The 22462-nt window shown below is 35.3% G+C and overlaps 1 protein-coding gene and 1 long non-coding RNA gene across 4 annotated transcripts in view; one reads left to right on the top strand and one right to left on the bottom strand.

Moving 5' to 3' along the window:
• The first annotated feature begins 13700 nt into the window (after positions 1–13700).
• On the top strand, positions 13701–14247 carry LOC133658099 (uncharacterized). The gene is made up of 4 exons (XR_009827396.1): positions 13701–13735; positions 13805–13901; positions 13960–14072; positions 14136–14247. It is a non-coding gene; the product is annotated as an uncharacterized LOC133658099 (long non-coding RNA).
• Positions 14248–20763: 6516 nt separating this feature from the next.
• Positions 20764–22462, bottom strand: part of LOC133658999 (ras-associated and pleckstrin homology domains-containing protein 1-like) — a 142660-nt gene continuing 140961 nt past the window's right edge. The window contains exon 20 of one of the 3 annotated variants that reach the window (XM_062061587.1): positions 20764–22462. This exon is cut by the window's right edge and continues 1168 nt beyond it. In XM_062061587.1, coding sequence (XP_061917571.1) covers positions 21471–22462 — 992 coding nt within the window. In that variant the 3' untranslated portion in view covers positions 20764–21470. The other 2 variants (XM_062061585.1, XM_062061588.1) reach the window with 2 other exon arrangements.

Genomic DNA, 22462 nt, shown 5'->3' with positions numbered 1-22462 from the left:
CCAAGGAGAGAAAGGACTATCAGGAGCAATAGGAAAACCTGGTCACAAGGTATTATATAATTCTATAATATTAGAATTATTTTGTTCTGAGAGAGAAGATACTATGTTTGTGTTGTAATTATTATGATTTGTGTACATTTTTTGTGTTGTGATTATGATTTGTGTAAATTTTGTGCGCTGTAATTATGATTTTTGTCATTTTTATGTTGTAATTATGATTTTTGACCAATTTTTTGTGTTGTAATTATGATTTTTGCATTGTAATTATAATTTTTGTCAATTTTATGTGTTGTAATTATTTGTGATTTTTGTCAATTTTTTGCGCTGTAATTATGATTTTTTAATGTTGTAATTATTATTTTTGTCAATTTTTTGTGTTATTATAGTTGTCAATTTTTTGTTTGGTAAATAAGTTTGTAATTTTTTGCATTGTAATTATGTTTGTCAATTTTTTGCGTTGTAATTATAGTTGTACATTTTTTGCGTTGTAATTATGATTTTTGTCAGTTTTTGTGTTATGATTTTTGTAAAAATGTTTGTGTTGTAATTATTATGATTTGTGTGAAATTGTTTGTTGTAATTATGATTTTTGCATTGTAATTATGATCTTTGTACATTTTTGCGCTGTAATTATGATTTTTGTCCTTTTTTTATGTTGGAATTATTATTTTAGTAAATTTTTTGTGTTGCTATTATAGTTATTTTCAATTTTTTGTGTTGTAAATATAATTTTTGTCAATTTTTTGCCTTATAATTATGACTTTTGTCAGTTTTTGTGTTACGATTTTGGTCAATTTTATTGTGTAGCAATTATTCTGATTTTTGTAAATTTTTTGTGTTGTAATTAATGTTTTGTGTTGTAATTATTATGATTTTGTAATTTTTTTGTGTTGTAATTATTTTTGTGGCTGGAGAGATGTTTTTCTTGTTATTGTAATTATTATTGTAATTTTTTGACGGAGAGAAGATCATTTTGTGTATCATTTATAATGAAATATATTGTAAATATTGTTCTTGTGGGGAAGAAAAATAATAAGTTTGTTATAAATATTATAGTTATTGTATTTATAGTCATTATTTTTGTTGAGACAGAGAAGATAAATGTTTTAATTATTGTAATTATTTTTGTTTCGAGAAAGTAAGTTTATGTTGTAATTATTACAATAAGAAAAATAATAAGTTGGTGTAGTAATTATCTTAGTTGTTGTCGTAAATATGGTAATTGTTCTAATTTAGAGAGAAAGTAAGTTGATGTAATCATTAGAATAATACAAATAATAAGTTGATGTTATAATTATTAGAATCATTTGTGTTCAGGGAGAGAAAGGCTTCCGAGGCTGGCGAGGTCTTGAAGGTGCGCCAGGATCAGCGTGCGTGTTGAAGGTAGTCACATGACTGTTGAAGGTAGTCACATGACTGTTGAAGGTAGTCACATGACTGTTGAAGGTAGTCACATGACTGTTGAAGGTAGTCACATGACTGTTGAAGGTAATCACATGACTGTTGAAGGTAGTCACATGACTGTTGAAGGTAGTCACATGACTGTTGAAGGTAATCACATGACTGTTGAAGGTAGTCACATGACTGTTGAAGGTAGTCACATGACTGTTGAAGGTAGTCACATGACTGTTGAAGGTAGTCACATGACTGTTGAAGGTAGTCACATGACTGTTGAAGGTAGTCACATGACTGTTGAAGGTAGTCACATGACTGTTGAAAGTAGTCACATGACTGTTGAAGGTAGTCACATGACTGTTGAAGGTAGTCACATGACTGTTGAAGGTAGTCACATGACTGGATGATGTTTTTGTCAAGTCAGTCGTGGTTTTATTCACAAAGATTTGTTGTAAATGGTGAAGTTTTTACATTTTACAATATTGTGTTTATATTGGCAGGGCAATAAAGGACCAGCAGGTTTGCGTGTAAGTGCGTATCTTGGTGTGTATTATTTATAAACATTTATGTGTTTGTATTATTTTTAAGCACTTTGAGTGTCAAGAAAAGCGCTATGTAAATCTAATTATGTGTTTTGTATTTTTTATAAACATTTATGTGTTGATGTTCTTTCAGGGAGGCCAGGGCCTCAAAGGAGACCCAGGACCCTCAGGAGATCCTGTAAGGACAAGATGCTCTTTGTTTCTAAACCATCAGTTGGCCATCAAAGATCTTTGCTGGAACCTGTGGTGTTCCTCAGAGCTCAACCCTAGAACCCTTTTTGTTACTCAATGAAGCTACTTGTGTGTCCTTACAGGCTCATCCAGGTGTCCCTGGCACGCCTGGACATAAGGTGAGTACGCTAGCTCAGGTGGAGTAGGAGGAGTTTCATAGGTGGAGTAGGAGGAGTTTCATAGGTGGAGTAGGAGGAGTTTCATAGGTGGAACAGGAGTAGTTTCATAGGTGGAACAGGAGGAGTTTCAGAGGTGGGACAGGAGGAGTTTCAGAGGTGGAGTAGGAGGAGTTTACTAGGTGGAGTAGGAGGAGGGTTTTTTTAGATATAGGTGTAGTAGGAATAATTTTATAGGTGTAGTAGGAGGATGTGTAGGTGTAGTTGTAGGTAGTTTTTTTTATATAGCTGTAGTACATATAGATATAGTAGAAAGTTTTTTTAGATATAGGTGTAGTAGATATAGATATAATAGAAATAGTTTTTTTTAGATATACGTAGGTGTAGTACATATAGATGTAGTAGGAAGAGTTTTTTTTTAGATATAGGTGTAGTACATATAGATGTAGTACAAAGAGTTTTTTTTTAGATATAGGTGTAGTACATATAGATGTAGTAGAAAGAGTTTTTTTTTTTAGATATAGGTGTAGTACATATAGATGTAGTAGAAATAGGTTTTTTTTAGATATAGGTGTAGTACATATAGATGTAGTAGAAAGAGTTTTTTTTAGATATAGGTGTAGTACATATAGATGTAGTAGAAAGAGTTTTTTTTAGATATAGGTGTAGTACATATAGATGTAGTAGAAAGAGTTTTTTTTTTAGATATAGGTGTAGTACATATAGATGTAGTAGAAATAGGTTTTTTTAGATATAGGTGTAGTACATATACAGGTAAGTGTAGTAGGAAGAATTTTATAGGTGTAGTAGGAGGATGTGTAGGTGTAGTTGGAAGAGGTTTTTTTTATATAGCTGTAGTACATATATATATAGTAGAAAGTTTTTTTAGATATAGGTGTAGTAGATATAGGTGTAGTAGATATAGATATAATAGAAATAGTTTTTTTAGATATACGTAGGTGTAGTACATATAGATGTAGTAGGAAGAGGTTTTTTTTAGATATAGGTGTAGTACATATAGATGTAGTAGAAATAGATTTTTTTAGATATAGGTGTAGTATATATAGATGTAGTAGAAATAGTTTTTTTAGATATAGGTGTAGTACATATAGATGTAGTAGAAAGAGTTTTTGTTAGATTTAGGTGTAGTACATATAGATGTAATAGAAATAGTTTTTTTTTTAGATATAGGTGTAGTACATATAGATGTAGTAGAAAGAGTTTTTTTTAGATATAGGTGTAGTACATATAGATGTAGTAGAAAGAGTTTTTGTTAGATTTAGGTGTAGTACATATAGATGTAGTAGAAAGAGTTTTTTTTAGATATAGGTGTAGTACATATAGATGTAGTAGAAATAGGTTTTTTTAGATATAGGTGTAGTACATATACAGGTAAGTGTAGTAGGAAGAATTTTATAGGTGTAGTAGGAGGATGTGTAGGTGTAGTTGGAAGAGGTTTTTTTTATATAGCTGTAGTACATATAGATATAGTAGAAAGTTTTTTTAGATATAGGTGTAGTAGATATAGATATAATAGAAATAGTTTTTTTAGATATACGTAGGTGTAGTACATATAGATGTAGTAGGAAGAGGTTTTTTTTAGATATAGGTGTAGTATATATAGATGTAGTAGAAATAGTTTTTTTTAGATATAGGTGTAGTACATATAGATGTAGTAGAAAGAGTTTTTGTTAGATTTATGTGTAGTACATATAGATGTAGTAGAAATGTTTTTTTTTAGATATAGGTGTAGTACATATAGATGTAGTAGAAAGAGTTTTTTTTAGATATAGGTGTAGTACATATAGATGTAGTAGAAAGAGTTTTTTTTTTAGATATAGGTGTAGTACATATAGATGTAGTAGAAATAGGTTTTTTTTTAGATATAGGTGTAGTACATATAGATGTAGTAGAGTTTTTTTTAGATATAGGTGTAGTACATATAGATGTAGTAGAAAGAGTTTTTTTTTTAGATATAGGTGTAGTACATATAGATGTAGTAGAAATAGGTTTTTTTAGATATAGGTGTAGTACATATACAGGTAAGTGTAGTAGGAAGAATTTTATAGGTGTAGTAGGAGGATGTGTAGGTGTAGTTGGAAGAGGTTTTTTTTATATAGCTGTAGTACATATAGATATAGTAGAAAGTTTTTTTAGATATAGGTGTAGTAGATATAGATATAATAGAAATAGTTTTTTTTAGATATACGTAGGTGTAGTACATATAGATGTAGTAGTAAGAGGTTTTTTTTAGATATAGGTGTAGTACATATAGATGTAGTAGAAATTGTTTTTTTTAGATATAGGTGTAGTATATATAGATGTAGTAGAAATAGTTTTTTTTAGATATAGGTGTAGTACATATAGATGTAGTAGAAAGAGTTTTTTTTAGATATAGGTGTAGTATATATAGATGTAGTAGAAATAGTTTTTTTAGATATAGGTGTAGTACATATAGATGTAGTAGAAAGAGTTTTTTTTAGATATAGGTGTAGTACATATAGATGTAGTAGAAATAGGTTTTTTTTTAGATATAGGTGTAGTACATATAGATGTAGTAGAAAGAGTTTTTTTTAGATATAGGTGTAGTACATATAGATGTAGTAGAAAGAGTTTTTTTTTTTTAGATATAGGTGTAGTACATATAGATGTAGTAGAAATAGGTTTTTTTTAGATATAGGTGTAGTACATATACAGGTAAGTGTAGTAGGAAGAATTTTATAGGTGTAGTAGGAGGATGTGTAGGTGTAGTTGGAAGAGGGTTTTTTTATATAGCTGTAGTACATATAGATATAGTAGAAAGTTTTTTTAGATATAGGTGTAGTAGATATAGATATAATAGAAATAGTTTTTTTAGATATACGTAGGTGTAGTATATATAGATGTAGTAGGAAGAGGTTTTTTTAGATATAGGTGTAATATATATAGATGTAGTAGAAATAGTTTTTTTTAGATATAGGTGTAGTACATATAGATGTAGTAGAAAGAGTTTTTTTTTTTTAGATATAGGTGTAGTACATATAGATGTAGTAGAAAGAGTTTTTTTTAGATATAGGTGTAGTACATATAGATGTAGTAGAAATAGGGTTTTTTTTAGATATAGGTGTAGTACATATAGATGTAGTAGAAAGAGTTTTTTTTTTTAGATATAGGTGTAGTACATATAGATGTAGTAGAAATAGGTTTTTTTAGATATAGGTGTAGTACATATACAGGTAAGTGTAGTAGGAAGAATTTTATAGGTGTAGTAGGAGGATGTGTAGGTGTAGTTGGAAGAGGTTTTTTTTATATAGCTGTAGTACATATAGATATAGTAGAAAGTTTTTTTAGATATAGGTGTAGTAGATATAGATATAATAGAAATATTTTTTTTAGATATACGTAGATGTAGTACATATAGATGTAGTAGGAAGAGGTTTTTTTTAGATATAGGTGTAGTATGTATAGATGTAGTATAAATAGTTTTTTTTAGATATAGGTGTAGTACATATAGATGTAGTAGAAAGAGTTTTTGTTAGATTTAGGTGTAGTACATATAGATGTAGTAGAAATAGGTTTTTTTTTTTAGATATAGGTGTAGTACATATAGATGTAGTAGAAAGAGTTTTTTTTAGATATAGGTGTAGTACATATAGATGTAGTAGAAAGTTTTTTTTTTTAGATATAGGTGTTCTACATATAGATGTAGTAGAAATAGTTTTTTTTTTAGATATAGGTGTAGTACATATAGATGTAGTAGAAAGAGTTTTTTTTAGATATAGGTGTAGTACATATAGATGTAGTAGAAAGAGTTTTTTTTTTTTAGATATAGGTGTAGTACATATAGATGTAGTAGAAATAGGTTTTTTTAGATATAGGTGTAGTACATATACAGGTAAGTGTAGTAGGAAGAATTTTATAGGTGTAGTAGGAGGATGTGTAGGTTTAGTTGGAAGAGGTTTTTTTTATATAGCTGTAGTACATATAGATATAGTAGAAAGTTTTTTTAGATATAGGTGTAGTAGATATAGGTGTAGTAGATATAGATATAATAGAAATAGTTTTTTTAGATATACGTAGGTGTAGTACATATAGATGTAGTAGGAAGAGGGTTTTTTTTAGATATAGGTGTAGTACATATAGATGTAGTAGAAATTGTTTTTTTTAGATATAGGTGTAGTATATATAGATGTAGTAGAAATAGTTTTTTTAGATATAGGTGTAGTACATATAGATGCAGTAGAAAGAGTTTTTGTTAGATTTAGGTGTAGTACATATAGATGTAGTAGAAATAGTTTTTTTTAGATATAGTTGTAGTATATATAGATGTAGTAGAAATGGTTTTTTAGATATAGGTGTAGTACATATAGATGTAGTAGAAAGAGTTTTTGTTAGATTTAGGTGTAGTACATATAGATGTAGTAGAAATAGTTTTTTTTTAGATATAGGTGTAGTACATATAGATGTAGTAGAGTTTTTTTTTTTAGATATAGGTGTAGTACATATAGATGTAGTAGAAATAGGTTTTTTTAGATATAGGTGTAGTACATATACAGGTAAGTGTAGTAGGAAGAATTTTATAGGTGTAGTAGGAGGATGTGTAGGTGTAGTTGGAAGAGGTTTTTTTTATATAGCTGTAGTACATATAGATATAGTAGAAAGTTTTTTTTAGATATAGGTGTAGTAGATATAGGTGTAGTAGATATAGATATAATAGAAATAGTTTTTTTTAGATATACGTAGGTGTAGTACATATAGATGTAGTAGGAAGAGGTTTTTTTTAGATATAGGTGTAGTACATATAGATGTAGTAGAAATAGTTTTTTTTAGATATAGGTGTAGTATATATAGATGTAGTAGAAATAGTTTTTTTAGATATAGGTGTAGTACATATAGATGTAGTAGAAAGAGTTTTTGTTAGATTTAGGTGTAGTACATATAGATGTAATAGAAATAGTTTTTTTTTTTATATAGGTGTAGTACATATAGATGTAGTAGAAAGTTTTTTTTTGATATAGGTGTAGTACATATAGATGTAGTAGAAATAGTTTTTGTTAGATTTAGGTGTAGTACATATAGATGTAGTAGAAAGTTTTGTTTTTTTTTTAGATATAGGTGTAGTACATATAGATGTAGTAGAAAGAGTTTTTTTTAGATATAGGTGTAGTACATATAGATGTAGTAGAAAGAGGTTTTTTTAGATATAGGTGTAGTACATATAGATGTAGAAAGAGTTTTTTTTAGATATAGGTGTAGTACATATACAGGTAAGTGTAGTAGGAAGAATTTTATAGGTGTAGTAGGAGGATGTGTAGGTGTAGTTGGAAGAGGTTTTTTTTATATAGCTGTAGTACATATAGATATAGTAGAAAGTTTTTTTAGATATAGGTGTAGTAGATATAGGTGTAGTAGATATAGATATAATAGAAATAGTTTTTTTAGATATACGTAGGTGTAGTACATATAGATGTAGTAGGAAGAGGGTTTTTTTAGATATAGGTGTAGTACATATAGATGTAGTAGAAATAGTTTTTTTTAGATATAGGTGTAGTACATATAGATGTAGTAGAAATAGTTTTTTTAGATACAGGTGTAGTACATATAGATGTAGTAGAAAGAGTTTTTGTTAGATTTAGGTGTAGTACATATAGATGTAATAGAAATAGGTTTTTTTTTGATATAGGTGTAGTACATATAGATGTAGTAGAAAGAGTTTTTTTTAGATATAGGTGTAGTACATATAGATGTAGTAGAAAGAGTTTTTTTTTTATATATATAGGTGTAGTACATATAGATGTAGTAGAAAGAGTTTTTTTTTTTTTAGATATAGGTGTAGTACATATAGATGTAGTAGAAATAGGTTTTTTTAGATATAGGTGTAGTACATATAAGTGTAGTAGGAAGAATTTTATAGGTGTAGTAGGAGTTGTATAGTTGGAAGAGGGTTTTTTATATAGATGTAGTAAATATAGATGTAGTAGCTTTTTTAGATATAGGTGTAGTACATATAGGTGTAGTAGGAAGAATTTTATAGATGTAGTAGGAGTTGTGTAGGTGTAGTTGGAAGAGGGTTTTTTTTATATAGATGTAGTAAAGAGTTTTTTTAGATATAGGTGGAGTACATATAGATGTAGTAGAAAGAGTTCTTTTAGATATAGGTGTAGTACGTATAGGTGTAGTAGGAAGAGTTTTTTTAGATACAGATGTAGTACATATAGGTGTAGTAGGAGGAGTTTCATCGGTGTAGGCGTAGAGGGAAGAGTTTTATAGGTGTAGTAGGAAGAGTTTTTAAAGATATAGGTGTAGTAGGAATATTTTTTTAGATATAGGTTTAGTAGGAATTTTTTTTTTAGATATACGTGTAGTAGGACATACAGGTGTAGTAGGAATCGTTTTGTAGATATCGGTGTAGTACATATAGGTGTAGTAGGAATAGTCTTACAAGTGTAGTACATATTGGTGTAGTAGGAAGAGTTTTACAGGTGTAGTACATATTGGTGTAGTAGGAAGAGGTTTTTTTTTTAGATATAATGTAGGTGTAGTACATATTGGTGTAGTAGGAAGAGGGTTTTTTTTAGATATAATGTAGGTGTAGTACATATAGGTGTAGTAGGAATAGTTGTATAGGTGTCGATGTGAATGACTATGAGAAACCTTGGAGAGGACCGCATAAAATAGAATAGTGTTTTAGATATAGTAGGAAGAGTTTTTTTAGGTGTAGGAATAGTTTTATAGGTGTAGCAGGATTAGTTTTTTTAGATATAGGTGTAGTACATATTGATGTAGTAGGAAAAGTTTTTTTTAGATTTGTGTATTACATATAGGTGTAGTAAGAATATTTTTTTTAGAAATGTGTAATTACTACATATATCTAAAAAAAACAAAAACTTCTTACTACACCTATATGTACTACACATATCTAAAAATTGCTTACTACTACACTTGTATCTAAAAATCTCTTCCTACTACACCTAAAAATATTTTTCTACTACACCTATATCCACAAAACTATTCCTACTACACCTATATGTACTGTACTACACTAGTACATATAAGTGTAGTAGGAATAGTTTTTTAGATATATGTGAAGTAGGATTTTTTTTTTAGATGTGTAGTAGGATTAGTTTTTTTTAGATATAGGTGTAGTACATATAGATGTAGTAGGAGTAGTTGTGTAGATATAGGTGTAGTACATACAGGTGTAGTAGGAATAGCTTTTTAGATGTAGTAGGAATACTTTTATAGCTATAGATGTAGTATGAATAATTATGTAGTTGTAGTATGAATAGGTGTAGTAAGAATAGTTTTATAGCTATAGGTGTAGTAGGAATAGTTATATAGATGTAGTAAGAATAGTTTCATAGCTATAGGTGTAGTAGGAATAGTTATATAGATGTAGTATGAATAGATGTAGTAAGAATACTTTTATAGCTATAGGTGTAATAGGAATACTTCATAAGTGTAGTAGGAATAGTTATATAGTTGTAGTATGAATATGTCTAGTAAGAATAGTTTTATAGCTATAGGTGTAGTAGGAATACTTTAAAGGTGTAATATGAATACTTTTATAGATGTAGTAGATATTGTTTGAAGTGGAAATGTGAAGTTATATACTGTAGGTGTACCAGTAGGTACTGTACTGTTATAAAGGTGTGTGGGAAGGTATAGTTACAGTATGTGGGTGTACTAATATGTATACTTGTAGTTAGCACAGAGACGGCCCTTCTTAAAGTTATAAATGACATCCGTCTAAACACAGACTCTGGCAAAACTTCAGTATTAATGCTTTTGGACCTCAGTGCTGCATTTGACACTGTCGACCACTCAATACTTTTGGACAGGTTGGAAAACTGGGTGGGGATCTCAGGCACAGTTTTAAGCTGGTTCAAGTCATATCTACAAGATAGGAACTATTTTGTTTCCATTGGTGACTTTGTATCAGAACCAACCAACGTAACGTGTGGAGTCCCCCAAGGTTCAATCTTGGGGCCGACTTTATTTAACATCTATATGCTCCCACTAGGACAAATCATGCAAAATAATAACATTGACCATCATTGCTATGCCGATGACACCCAAATTTATGTAGCGCTATCACCAAATGACTATCGCCCCATAGATCTTCTGTGCCAGTGCATTGAGCAAGTCAAACACTGGATGTGCCAAAATTTCCTACAACTAAATGAAGATAAAACTGAGATAATTGTTTTTGGTGCTAAAAAAGAAAGGTTTAAAGTCATCCAACACCTTCAATCACTGTCCCTGAAAACCTCAAATAAAGCCAGAAATCTTGGGGTTATTTTAGATTCTGATTTACATTTCGACAGTCACATCAAATCAGTAACAAAATCGGCCTACTATCACCTCAAAAATGTAAAAAGACTTAGAGGGCTCATGTCAGCTCAAGACTTAGAAAAACTTGTACATGCCTTTATTACCAGTAGGCTAGACTATTGTAATGGTCTCCTTGCAGGTCTTCCCAAAAAAACTGTCAAGCAGCTACAGCTTGTTCAGAACGCTGCTGCTAGAGTTCTAACAAAGACCAAAAAATGTGAGCACATTACACCAATTCTTAAATCCTTACATTGGCTCCCTGTACATCAGAGAATAGATTTCAAAATCCTCCTGCTCACATATAAATCACTACATGGTCTAGGGCCCAAGTATATCACTGATATGCTCCCACTATATACGCCCTCTAGATCACTAAGATCTTCTGAGACCAATCTGTTAGCGGTTCCCAGAGTAAACTCAAATCAAGGGAGATCATCATTCAGTCACTATGCAACACATAGCTGGAATAAACTTCCTGAAGATGTCAGACTCTCCCCAACTCTCACTACTTTTAAAACTAGACTGAAGACTTTTATGTTCACCTTAGCTTTCAGCTAAATCTTTTAATCTTTTAACTTTTAACGTCTGCACTGTTTTTATTTTTATTGTCTGCATTTTAATTTTGCTTTTATTTTCTTTCATTTCACTTTGTTGTCTGTGAAGCACTTTGAGTCTGCCTTGTGTATGAAAAGCGCTATACAAATAAAGTTGCCTTGCCTTGCCTTGCCTAGTAGTAGGTATAGGTGTACTATAGTTGATATTACATAGGTGCACTAGTTGGTATAGTTATATAGATGTACTAGCTGGTATAGGAGTACTAGTTGGTATAGTTATATATTGTAGGTCTACTAGTAGTATGGGTCTATTAGTAAGTATAATAGGTTTTCTAGTTGGTATAGTTATTTAGGTGTACTAGTGGGTATAGTTATATATGTATATCGTAGGTTTACTAGTAGTATAGGTATATTAGTAAGTACAATTGGTGTACTAGTTGGTATAGTTATTTAGGTGTACTAGTGGCTATAGTTATATATTGTAGGTCTACTAGTAGTATAGGTCTATTAGTAAGTATAATAAGTGTACTAGTTGGTATAGTTATTTAGGTGTACTTGTTGGTATAGTTGTATATTGTAGGTCTACTAGTAGTATAGGTATATTAGTAAGTATAATAGGTGTACTAGTTGGTATAGTTATTTAGGTGTACTTGTTGGTATAGTTGTATATTGTTGGTCTACTAGTAGTATAGGTATATTAGTAAGTATAATAGGTGTACTAGTTGGTATAGTTATTTAGGTGTACTTGTTGGTATAGTTGTATATTGTTGGTCTACTAGTAGTATAGGTATATTAGTAAGTATAATAGGTGTACTAGTTGGTATAGTTATTTAGGTGTACTAGTGGGTATAGTTACTGTATATATTGTAGGTCTACTAGTAGTATAGGTCTATTAGTAAGTATAATAAGTGTACTAGTTGGTATAGTTATTTAGGTGTACTAGTTGGTATAGTTGTATATTGTTGGTCTACTAGTAGTATAGGTATATTAGTAATAAGTATAATAGGTGTTCTAGTTGTTATAATTATTTAGGTGTACTAGTGGGTATAGTTATATATATCGTAGGTCGACTAGTAGTATATGTATATTAGTAAGTATAATAGGTGTACTAGTTGGTATAATTATTTAGGTGTACTAGTTGGTATAGTTATATAAATCGTAGGTCGACTAGAAGTATAGGTATATTAGTAAGTATAATAGGTGTACTAGTTGGTATAGTTATTTAGGTGTACTAGTTGGTATAGTTATAAATTGTAGGTCTACTAGTAGTATAGGTATATTAGTAAGTATAATAAGTGTACTTGTTGGTATAGTTATTTAGGTGTACTAGTGGGTATAGTTGTATATTGTAGGTCTACTAGTAGTATAGGTTTATTAGTAAGTATAATAGGTGTACTAGTTGGTATAGTTATTTAGGTGTACTAGTGGCTATAGTTACTGTATATATTGTAGGTCTACTAGTAGTATAGGTCTATTAGTAAGTATAATAAGTGTACTAGTTGGTATAGTTATTTAGGTGTACTAGTTGGTATAGTTGTATATTGTAGGTCTACTAGTAGTATAGGTATACTAGTAAGTATAATAGGTGTTCTAGTTGGTATAGTTATTTAGGTGTACTAGTGGGTATAGTTATATATATCGTAAGTCGACTAGTAGTATATGTATATTAGTAAGTATAATAGGTGTACTAGTTGGTATAGTTATTTAGGTGTACTAGTTGATATAGTTATAAATTGTAGGTCTACTAGTAGTATAGGTATATTAGTAAGTATAATAAGTGTACTAGTTGGTATAGTTATTTAGATGTACCAGTGTGTATAGTTGTATATTGTAGCTCTACTAGTAGTATAGGTCTATTAGTAAGTATAATAGGTGTACTAGTTGGTATAGTTATTTAGGTTTACTAGTTGGTATAGTTGTATATTGTAGATCTACTAGTAGTATAGGTATATTAGTAAGTATAATAGGTGTACTAGTTGATATAGTTATTTAGGTGTACTAGTGGGTATAGTTATATATTGTAGGTCTACTAGTAGTATAGGTCTATTAGTAAGTATAATAAGTGTACTGGTTCATATAGTTATATTCAGTAGGTATACTAGGTTAAGTTCTAGGTACGTAGGTGTACTAGTAACTTAGTATAGTTATACACATTAGTTATGTAGGTGTATTCGTAGGTATGGTGTCATTGGTGTTGTAGTATTACAGGTATTAGGTATAGTTATAAAGGTGTAGTATTTAAAGTCATTATACAGTAGGTGTAGTAGTATTAATAGTTGGATAAGTGTAGTAGTATTAATGTTATATACAGTATATATTGTAGTACTTCTATTAGAATACAGTAGTTTGTGTTCAATGGGTCCACTTACTCTGTGTGTGTGTGTGTGTGTGTGTGTGTGTGTGTGTGTGTGTGTGTGTGTGTGTGTGTGTGTGTGTGTGTGTGTGTGTGTGTGTGTGTGTGTGTGTGTGTGTGTGTGTGTGTGTGTGTGTGTGTGTGTTTCAGGGTGACCCAGGCCTGCGTGGAGGTCCAGGTGTTGAAGGTGTCCAGGGTCCCAGAGGAGAGCCTGGTCTGAGAGGAACTAAGGTGGCTGACTAAGTTCTTGCCTGACACCAAAATGTTTCCCCACCAACACTTAGAAGATATTTGTTTCAGGGTTTGAAAGGACTTGGCGGACCTTCCGGACCGTTGGGTCACCTTGGACCAGTTGGAGCGCCTGGTTTGACGGGACAACCCGGACTTCCTGGACAAGGTGAGCCTAATTCTGCACTTTGAGCCGGGAACCTAACGCAGCTTAGCCTGTGTTGCAGTGTTCCTTCTAGAAGGTTTACAGGGAGAAGCAGGAAGTCCAGGACCTCCATCCTCATCATGCGGCTGCTCGCCACACCCCCGCCAACAACCCAGGCCACATCGGGTCCAGAAGGTAGAGAAGGCGCTTTGATGTCGCTCCTCGTTCTCGCCTGATCAGATCTTCCCGTCTTTGTAGATTTTCATCGCAGACGGAGAAGAAGCTTTGAGGAAGCTGCAGAAGGAGAACACCATGGTTCTACGTACTGACAAGAAGGCTCTTTACATCTTCACTGAGCAGCAGTGGGTCAACGTACTGGTGAGCTAATCTGTTAGCATTAGCATCCTAGGTACTGGCGAGCTAACCTTTTAGCATCAGCATTTTGAGCTAATCTGTTAGCATTAGCATCCTAGGTACTGGTGAGCTAATCTTTTAGCGTTAGCATCTTGGGTTAATCTGTTAGCATTAGCACCCTAAGTACTGGCAAATTAATCTGTTAGCATTAACATCCTAGGTACTGGTGAGCTAATTTGTTAGCTTTAGCATCCCAGGTACTGGCAAGTTCATCTGTTAGCATTAGCATTTTGAGCTAATCTGTTAGCATTAGCATCCTAGGTACTGGTGAGCTAATCTTTTAGCGTTAGCATCTTGAGTTAATCTGTTAGCATTAGCACCCTAAGTACTGGCAATTTAATCTGTTAGCATTAACATCCTAGGTACTGGTGAGCTAATTTGTTAGCTTTAGCATCCCAGGTACTGGCAAGTTCATCTGTTAGCATTAGCATTTTGAGCTAATCTGTTAGCATTAGCATCCTAGGTACTGGCGAGCTAATTTGTTAGCTTTAGCATCCTAGGTACTGGCAAGCTAACCTTTTTAGCATCAGCATCTTGAACTAATCTGTTAGCATTAGCGTCTTAGGTACTGGCGAGCTAATTTGTTAGCTTTAGCATCCCAGGTACTGGCGAGTTAATCATTTAACGTTAGCATCTTGAGTTAATCTGTTAGCATTAGCACCCTAAGTACTGGCAAAATAATCTGTTAGCATTAACACCCTAGGTACTGGTGAGCTAATTTGTTAGCTTTAGCATCCTAGGAACTGGTGAGCTAATCTGTTAGCATTAGCATCCTAGGTACTGGCGAGCTAACCTTTTAGCATCAGCATTTTGAGCTAATCTATTAGCATTAGCATCCTAGGTACTGGTGAGCTAATCTTTTAGCGTTAGCATCTTGAGTTAATCTGTTAGCATTAGCACCCTAAGTACTGGCAATTTAATCTGTTAGCATTAACCTCCTAGGTACTGGTGAGCTAATTTGTTAGCTTTAGCATCCCAGGTACTGGCAAGTTCATCTGTTAGCATTAGCATTTTGAGCTAATCTGTTAGCATTAGCATCCTAGGTACTGGCGAGCTAATTTGTTAGCTTTAGCATCCTAGGTACTGGCAAGCTAACCTTTTAGCATCAGCATCTTGAACTAATCTGTTAGCATTAGCGTCTTAGGTACTGGCGAGCTAATTTGTTAGCTTTAGCATCCCAGGTACTGGCAAGTTCATCTGTTAGCATTAGCATTTTGAGCTAATCTGTTAGCATTAGCATCCTAGGTACTGGCGAGCTAATTTGTTAGCTTTAGCATCCTAGGTACTGGCAAGCTAACCTTTTAGCATCAGCATCTTGAACTAATCTGTTAGCATTAGCGTCTTAGGTACTGGCGAGCTAATTTGTTAGCTTTAGCATCCCAGGTACTGGCGAGTTAATCTTTTAATGTTAGCATCTTGAGTTAATCTGTTAGCATTAGCACCCTAAGTACTGGCAAAATAATCTGTTAGTATTAACATCCTAGGTACTGGTGAGCTAATTTGTTAGCTTTAGCATCCTAGGAACTGGTGAGCTAATTTGTTAGCTTTAGCATCCTAGGTATTGGCGAGTTATTCTGTTAGCATTAGCATCTTTAGCTAATCTGTTAGCTTTAGCATCCTAGGTACTGGCGAGTTAATCTGTTAGCATTAGCATCTTGAGCTAATCCCTTAGCATTAGCATCCTAGGTACTGGCGAGCTAATTTGTTAGCGTAAGCATCCTAGGCATAGACATCTTATAAGTAAACACAGCATCGAGCGCTACTGGCGCTGACGAGACGCGGGGCCGCCATCTTGGAGTGGTGATCCGCTCCACTCAGTGCAATTAATTTGGCAGGAGCAATGAACTGTCAGCGCATTTAATTCATCTTACCTCACTGAATACCACTGATTTTCACGTGTTTTTTTGTCATACGTGTAGCTATGATAAAGGACACCTGTTTTATTATTCATAGTTTGCTTAACAGTAATAGAATATTCTTATATGGTATGAGTGACCAGACGTCTGAGATCAAAACTGGGAATATAATCCCAGAGAAGGGGGAAAAAAACGGTCAGCTATTTTTAAGTTGAAGAAACAATATGATTAGGTTATATATACATGCGTATATCCTACATAAACAATGTATGAATACATTAGATATCTATATATCTCATAGACCGTATCTCTGTTGCTGCAGCAGCAGAGTTTATTCTGTCTTGACATTTTGTATTGATATTTTGTATTACATTCCTCCCTTAAATGATCATGTTTACAGTCATTGTTTTATATTGTTTTTATGTATGTCGCTTTGGATAAAAGCGTCTGCCAAATACTTAAACATATGTAAACACCTGAAAGTCTTTATATCAGCTAAAACCACCAATCTGGCTTTACAATATTTATCTTCATCATTTATTTCAACTTTATTATTCAAGTATGACATTTTTAAATGTAATTAATTTCATTGACAAGCAATTCTATTATGGTCATACTCTTGTTTGCTCGCGGCTACGATTTCAGTACTATTGAAGATCTTTGCTCCTTCTCAACGCTGTGGTATTTTCACAAAATACAACCAATAGTACGTTAATGTTAAATCTTACTTGTGAAAAGTAATCCCCCGATTCCTATTTTCAACAGTGCGCTCATTTGAGCAGGAAAACGCTGAACACCATCTTTGTTTTCTACCTGTCAACTGTCAGTTTAGGCTGCTCGCCGGCTCCTCATCACCACTTCAAGATGGCGGCCCAATTTCTCGCGTCACAATGCTTGCGTCTACTTATAAGATGTCTAGGATCCTAGTAAGCTAATCTGTTAGCGTTAGCGTCCTAGACCTTGTAGTTTCTAAAGGGATATAAAATACATGTTTTCTAATTACTAGTCTAGATGTAAATATTACAATGCAGGAGCGTGTTTCAAATGAAATATATATTTGACAGTTTGTCAAGGAATATGAATAATAATAATCATCGAAGTTGGTAGAGTGGCTGTGCCAGCAATCGGAGTGTTGCTGGTTACTGGGGTTCAATTCCCACCTTCTACCTTCCTAGTCACGTCCGTTGTGTCCTTGGGCAAGACACTTCACCCTTTGCCTCTGATGGCTGCTGGTTAGCGCCTTGCATGGCAGCTCCCGCCATCAGTGTGTGAATGTGTGTGTGAATGGGTGAATGTGGAAATAGTGTCAAAGTGCTTTGAGTACCTTGAAGGTAGAAAAGCGCTATACAAGTACAACCCATTTATCATTATTTATAATGCTGATTTCTTGTCATGTCTTCTTTTTACGCTGCTTTGGTGGATAAAAAGAATCCCAATAGTGACTCCACCTTCCATTAAAATCCCCCCACCTTTTCACAATAAAAGCCCATCAGCCTGTCACCCTTCCCATAAAGTAATGCAACAAAATCCTGACCAGCATGCTAGCACGCCTAATTAGAATGCTAATAAACTTTCACTTGCAAGATGGCCGCCTTGTTTTTACTTCCTGCCTTCAGTTAATGTGATGTCATTTTATGCACACCAGTGATATCGTGTGTGTTTACGAAGCTGTTAACATCCTAATGTCCTCCAATAGGCACGCAAGCTTGGTCTTTTCTTCTATAGGCTACTAGGAGCTAGCGGCTACACAACAGCTAAGCACATGATAGCACACAAGCTATGTAGTAATAATTAGAGATGCTTTAAAATGTAATATCGGAAATTATCGGTATCGTTTTTTTAATTATCGGTATCGTTTAAAAAAAAAAAAATTAAATCAACATAAAAAACCACAAGATACACTTACAATTAGTGCACCAACCTAAAAAACCTCCCCACTCATTCACACAAAAGGGTTGTTTCTTTCTGTTATTAATATTCTGGTTCCTACATTATATATCAATATATATCAATACAGTCTGCAAGGGATACAGTCCGTAAGCACACATGATTGTGCGTGCTGCTGGTCCACTAATAATACTAACCTTTAACAGTTAATTTTACTCATTTTCATTAATTACTAGTTTCTATGTAACTGTTTTTATATTGTTTTACTTTCTTTTTTATTCAAGAAAATGTTTTTAATTTATTTATCTTATTTTATGAATTTTTTAAAAAAAGGACCTTATCTTCACCATACCTGGTTGTCCAAATTAGGCATAATAATGTGTTAATTCCACGACTGTATATATCGGTATCGGTTGATATCGGTATCTGTAAATAAAGGGTTGGACAATATCGGATATCGGCAAAAAGTCCCTAGTAATAATGGAACAATATTGCGGTGTAAAACAGCACATTTTTCAACATAAACAGGTATCAAACGATTATAGTTGCATATTACTTACACATATACAAGGCAGAAGCGTATTAGAAAGTATCCAGTAACAAACGTATCCGCGTTATTCAACTTGCTGCGTCATGAGGTTAACACCATGAATTACTGTGGCCACTAAGTGACGGCAAAAAAATTTACAGTAAATTCCGGACTATAAGCCGCTACTTTTTCCCCACGCTTTGGACCATGCGGCTTATAAAACGGTGCAGCTAATTTATGGCCATGTTTTGTGTTCAATAGTTTTTTTTTTTATTAAACACAAGCAGAGACACTAAATAGGTGTGTTTGTGCCATTGCGCCATCTTTTGGAGCAGTTCGCCCACTGCAGGTGTTGCGGGTTGAAAATGTACTTCCTGTTAAAATGCCTTGAACTGGAAGTAGATCCGTCTAAGCAACGTTTGTTAGCTTTACAATATAACTAAAACAATTCTTACTTACTAAACCGTCCCATGTGTGATGTCTGTAGGAGTGTTTCCATGCTTATTTGTAATGAAGCTAGCGTCGTTAGCATTAGCTAATATGCTAACACATTTATGAGTGACTGTTAGTATTATTAACTTACAATGGCATTCTTTTCCTAATGTTTCAGTTTGGTAAATTCACCCGAACTTTAGCGTGGAGTTATTGAGTCTGTTTAGTTTTCCACTTTCTGTTTGATCCATCTTGGTCTCTACACGTCATCTAGTGTGCTGCCATCTAGTGGAAGAAGTCTTCAATTGCTGTGCAAATGCTCAACATTGATGATCTTAGTTACCTCCTTTCCTGGGTGAGTAAGTGAACGAGTGATCGCAAGTCCCGATTCAGTAATAAAAACACGACTCGTTCATGAGTTGCACATGTCTAATACACAATATCAGAAATGTTAATGTTTGGTTTACTTCAAACATGACTCATCTTTGTTTACCAGGTGTGTAAATGTACTCACACTAATGAAACTTCCACTAAGTTTTATAATATTTTATTTTATAAACAGCTTTTTTGCACAGGTGATAATCACATGTTATGTCTTGACTGACTCAGCATATTTAGAAAAAGGTTCGAAGTCTAAATTCATTCATTCATTCATGACATGAACCAAGGTTTTACATTTGAGAAAATCATATTCTTTGATACACTGAAAATCTTTGTATTGTAATTTGTTTGGGTGAGGAACATGGCTTCCATGATGGAATGTGGATGGTGCAACATGGCTTCCATGATGGAATGTGGATGGTGCAACATGGCTTCCATGATGGAATGTGGATGGTGCAACATGGCTTCCATGATGGAATGTGGATGGTGCAACATGGCTTCCATGATGGAATGTGGATGGTGCAACATGGCTTCCATGATGCCATGTGGATGGTGCAACATGGCTTCCATGATGCCATGTGGATGGTGCAACATGTTTCCATGATGCAACATGAATGGTGCAACATGACATCCATGTTACACGTGTGGTGCAACATGGTGTCAATGTATTACTTGTGGTACAACATGATGCAATACCAGTGGTGCAACATGGTGTCTATGATGCCACAATGGTGTCCATAATGGCATGTGGGTGGTGCAACATGATCCCCATGATAAAACAAAGGTAGTGCAACATGGTTTCCATGGTGCAACACGGGTGTTTCAACATAGGTAGTGCAACATGGTTTCCATGGTGCAACACGGTCTCCATGGTGCAACACGGTTGGTGCACCATGGTCTCCATGGTGCAACACGGTTGGTGCACCATGGTCTCCATTGTGCAACACGGTAGGCGCGCCATGGTCCCCAATAGTGCAACACAGGTGGTGAAACATGGTCTCCATGATGCAATGCGGGTGATACAACATTGTCTCACAATGATGCAACACGGGTGGCGAAACATGGTCTCCATGGTGCAACACGGGTGGTGCACCATGGTCCCCAATAGTGCAACACAGGTGGCGAAACATGGTCTCCATGATGCAACACGGGTTATACAACATTGTCTCATAATGATGCAACACGGGTGGCAAAACCTGGTCTCCATGGTGCAACACGGGTGGCAAAACATGGTCTCCATGGTGCAACACGTTTGGCGCACCATGGTCTCCATGATGCAACACGGGTGGTACAACATTGTCTCATAATGCTGCAACACGGGTGGTGCAACCCGGGTGGCGCAACATGGTTCCTATGGTGCAACACAGGTGGTACAACATGATTCCTATGATGCAACATGGGTCCATAGTGCAAGATGGCTGGTGCAGTATGGTGTCCATGGTGCAACATTAAAATCCCTATCTAAGGTGTGCACTCTATGAAGGGCACCTGGCTCCCTATTAGTTGGAAGTTTTTAATTTTAGCATTTTGTCTTTTTTCTTTGCATCCAAAACCCAAACATTTTTTAAATGTGAGGAAAAAAAAGTATTCCACAACAATGTGATCGGTTTATTAGAGTAACATAGTGATTGATCAGTTATTGATAGATGGGATTGACTTTTGGCGAAGAGCACAGTGATGTGGTGTTCTTTGGAGCGCCCCCTACTTTGCATAGCTCCTCCCCTGCTACTGTGAGCCAAGCAAGATGGCCGCCGGCTTGGCTTCCACTCAATCAAGAAATGATGAACGTACAAAACTTAGTGATTTTGTAAAGTTTAAGCAAGATGAATAACACTTGGACAGCAAATCTCCTTTCAACCTGAAACAATTAAATAATCTTCTATAAAAACACAGAAAAGGCTTGAAATGAAGGCTCGTTCATTCTAGAAACACTCCCGCGTCCTTCATGGTTTCACTTTCACTTTCGGTATGTAATGTCAACATATGCGTGTAATATGAAGAGTAATGACGTGTATAATTTGTTTCCTGTTTTGTCAGAAGTGACCCGCCTTCTTTTCATGTTCCATTGAACCAATCAAGTCACTTTGTCCTCCTCTACCACTCGCTGGTCAGTTTAGTGCTTTGGTCCCGTTTGGGCGGCGCAGGTGGCGGTCCTCGCCGCAGCGTTGCATAGCCGGAAATGTTGGAGCTAAGTTTGGCGGACTGGGAGCGGGCGTGGTGACGGGACAGCGTTTGCGTGTGGCGGCGGGCGTCCTGCTGCTGATGCAGGAGCTCCGGCGGAGGGGGCGGCAGCAGCGCCATGTCGTCCATGGTGGCCACGGGCTCCATCTTGGACGAAGGGACGAGTTGGGAGGACGTGAGCGAGCCGTGGCGGGAAACCGACTTCCTCTTGAGGGTGCGGTTCAGGTCTTCCAGGAAATGAGTCTTAAGTGCCAGCGTGCTCGGCCCCGTGGATTTGGGGGACGTGGGAGGCACCGGGGTAGAGGAGGAGTAGGAAGACAAGGAGGGGGGCGGGGTCTGAGAAAGGGGCGGCGACAGTGGCAGTGAAGCGTCGTACGGGGCTGTGTTGCTAGTGCGACGATTTAGTGTGGGCGGAGGGACCGCCCCCTTTTTGAGGGAGGTTTGCTTCCACGATGAAGATGACAAAGGCGCGGCAGGCTGCATTTGAGGCTGGGGGTTGACCACGGCCACCCTGGGCGGCTGGTGAAACTCGGACGGGTGGGGCGGAGGGGGAAAGAGCTCAAAGTCACTGGGCGGGGGCGGGAAGTAGTCCGGGGACGACTCCAGGTGTTGCGGCGGAGACGGGAAGTCCGAGGACGCCTGATGGTGCTGAGCCGCTTGCAGCCCCTGGAGCGCCAAAGGCAGGTTGGCCAGATTCAGCTTCCCCGGCTTGGGGGCCGGCGTCGGAAACGCAGAGAACTCCTTGGAGGGCGAGCCGGTCGCTGACGAGGAGCTGGAGGATGTAGACGTTTGAGGAGCTTGTCCAAACTTATTGACCAGACTCTCCACCTTCTTGGGCCTCTCGTCCGCTGCCTCGCCCGAGTTGCAGCGCATGGAGGAGGCTCTCTGCGGGGCGGCGGGGGGGC

Source organism: Entelurus aequoreus, linkage group LG10 (genome assembly GCF_033978785.1).
Source record: "Entelurus aequoreus isolate RoL-2023_Sb linkage group LG10, RoL_Eaeq_v1.1, whole genome shotgun sequence".
Lineage (NCBI taxonomy): Eukaryota > Metazoa > Chordata > Actinopteri > Syngnathiformes > Syngnathidae > Entelurus > Entelurus aequoreus.
Note: the sequence above shows the minus strand (reverse complement) of the source record. Positions and strands in the feature narration are given on the sequence as shown.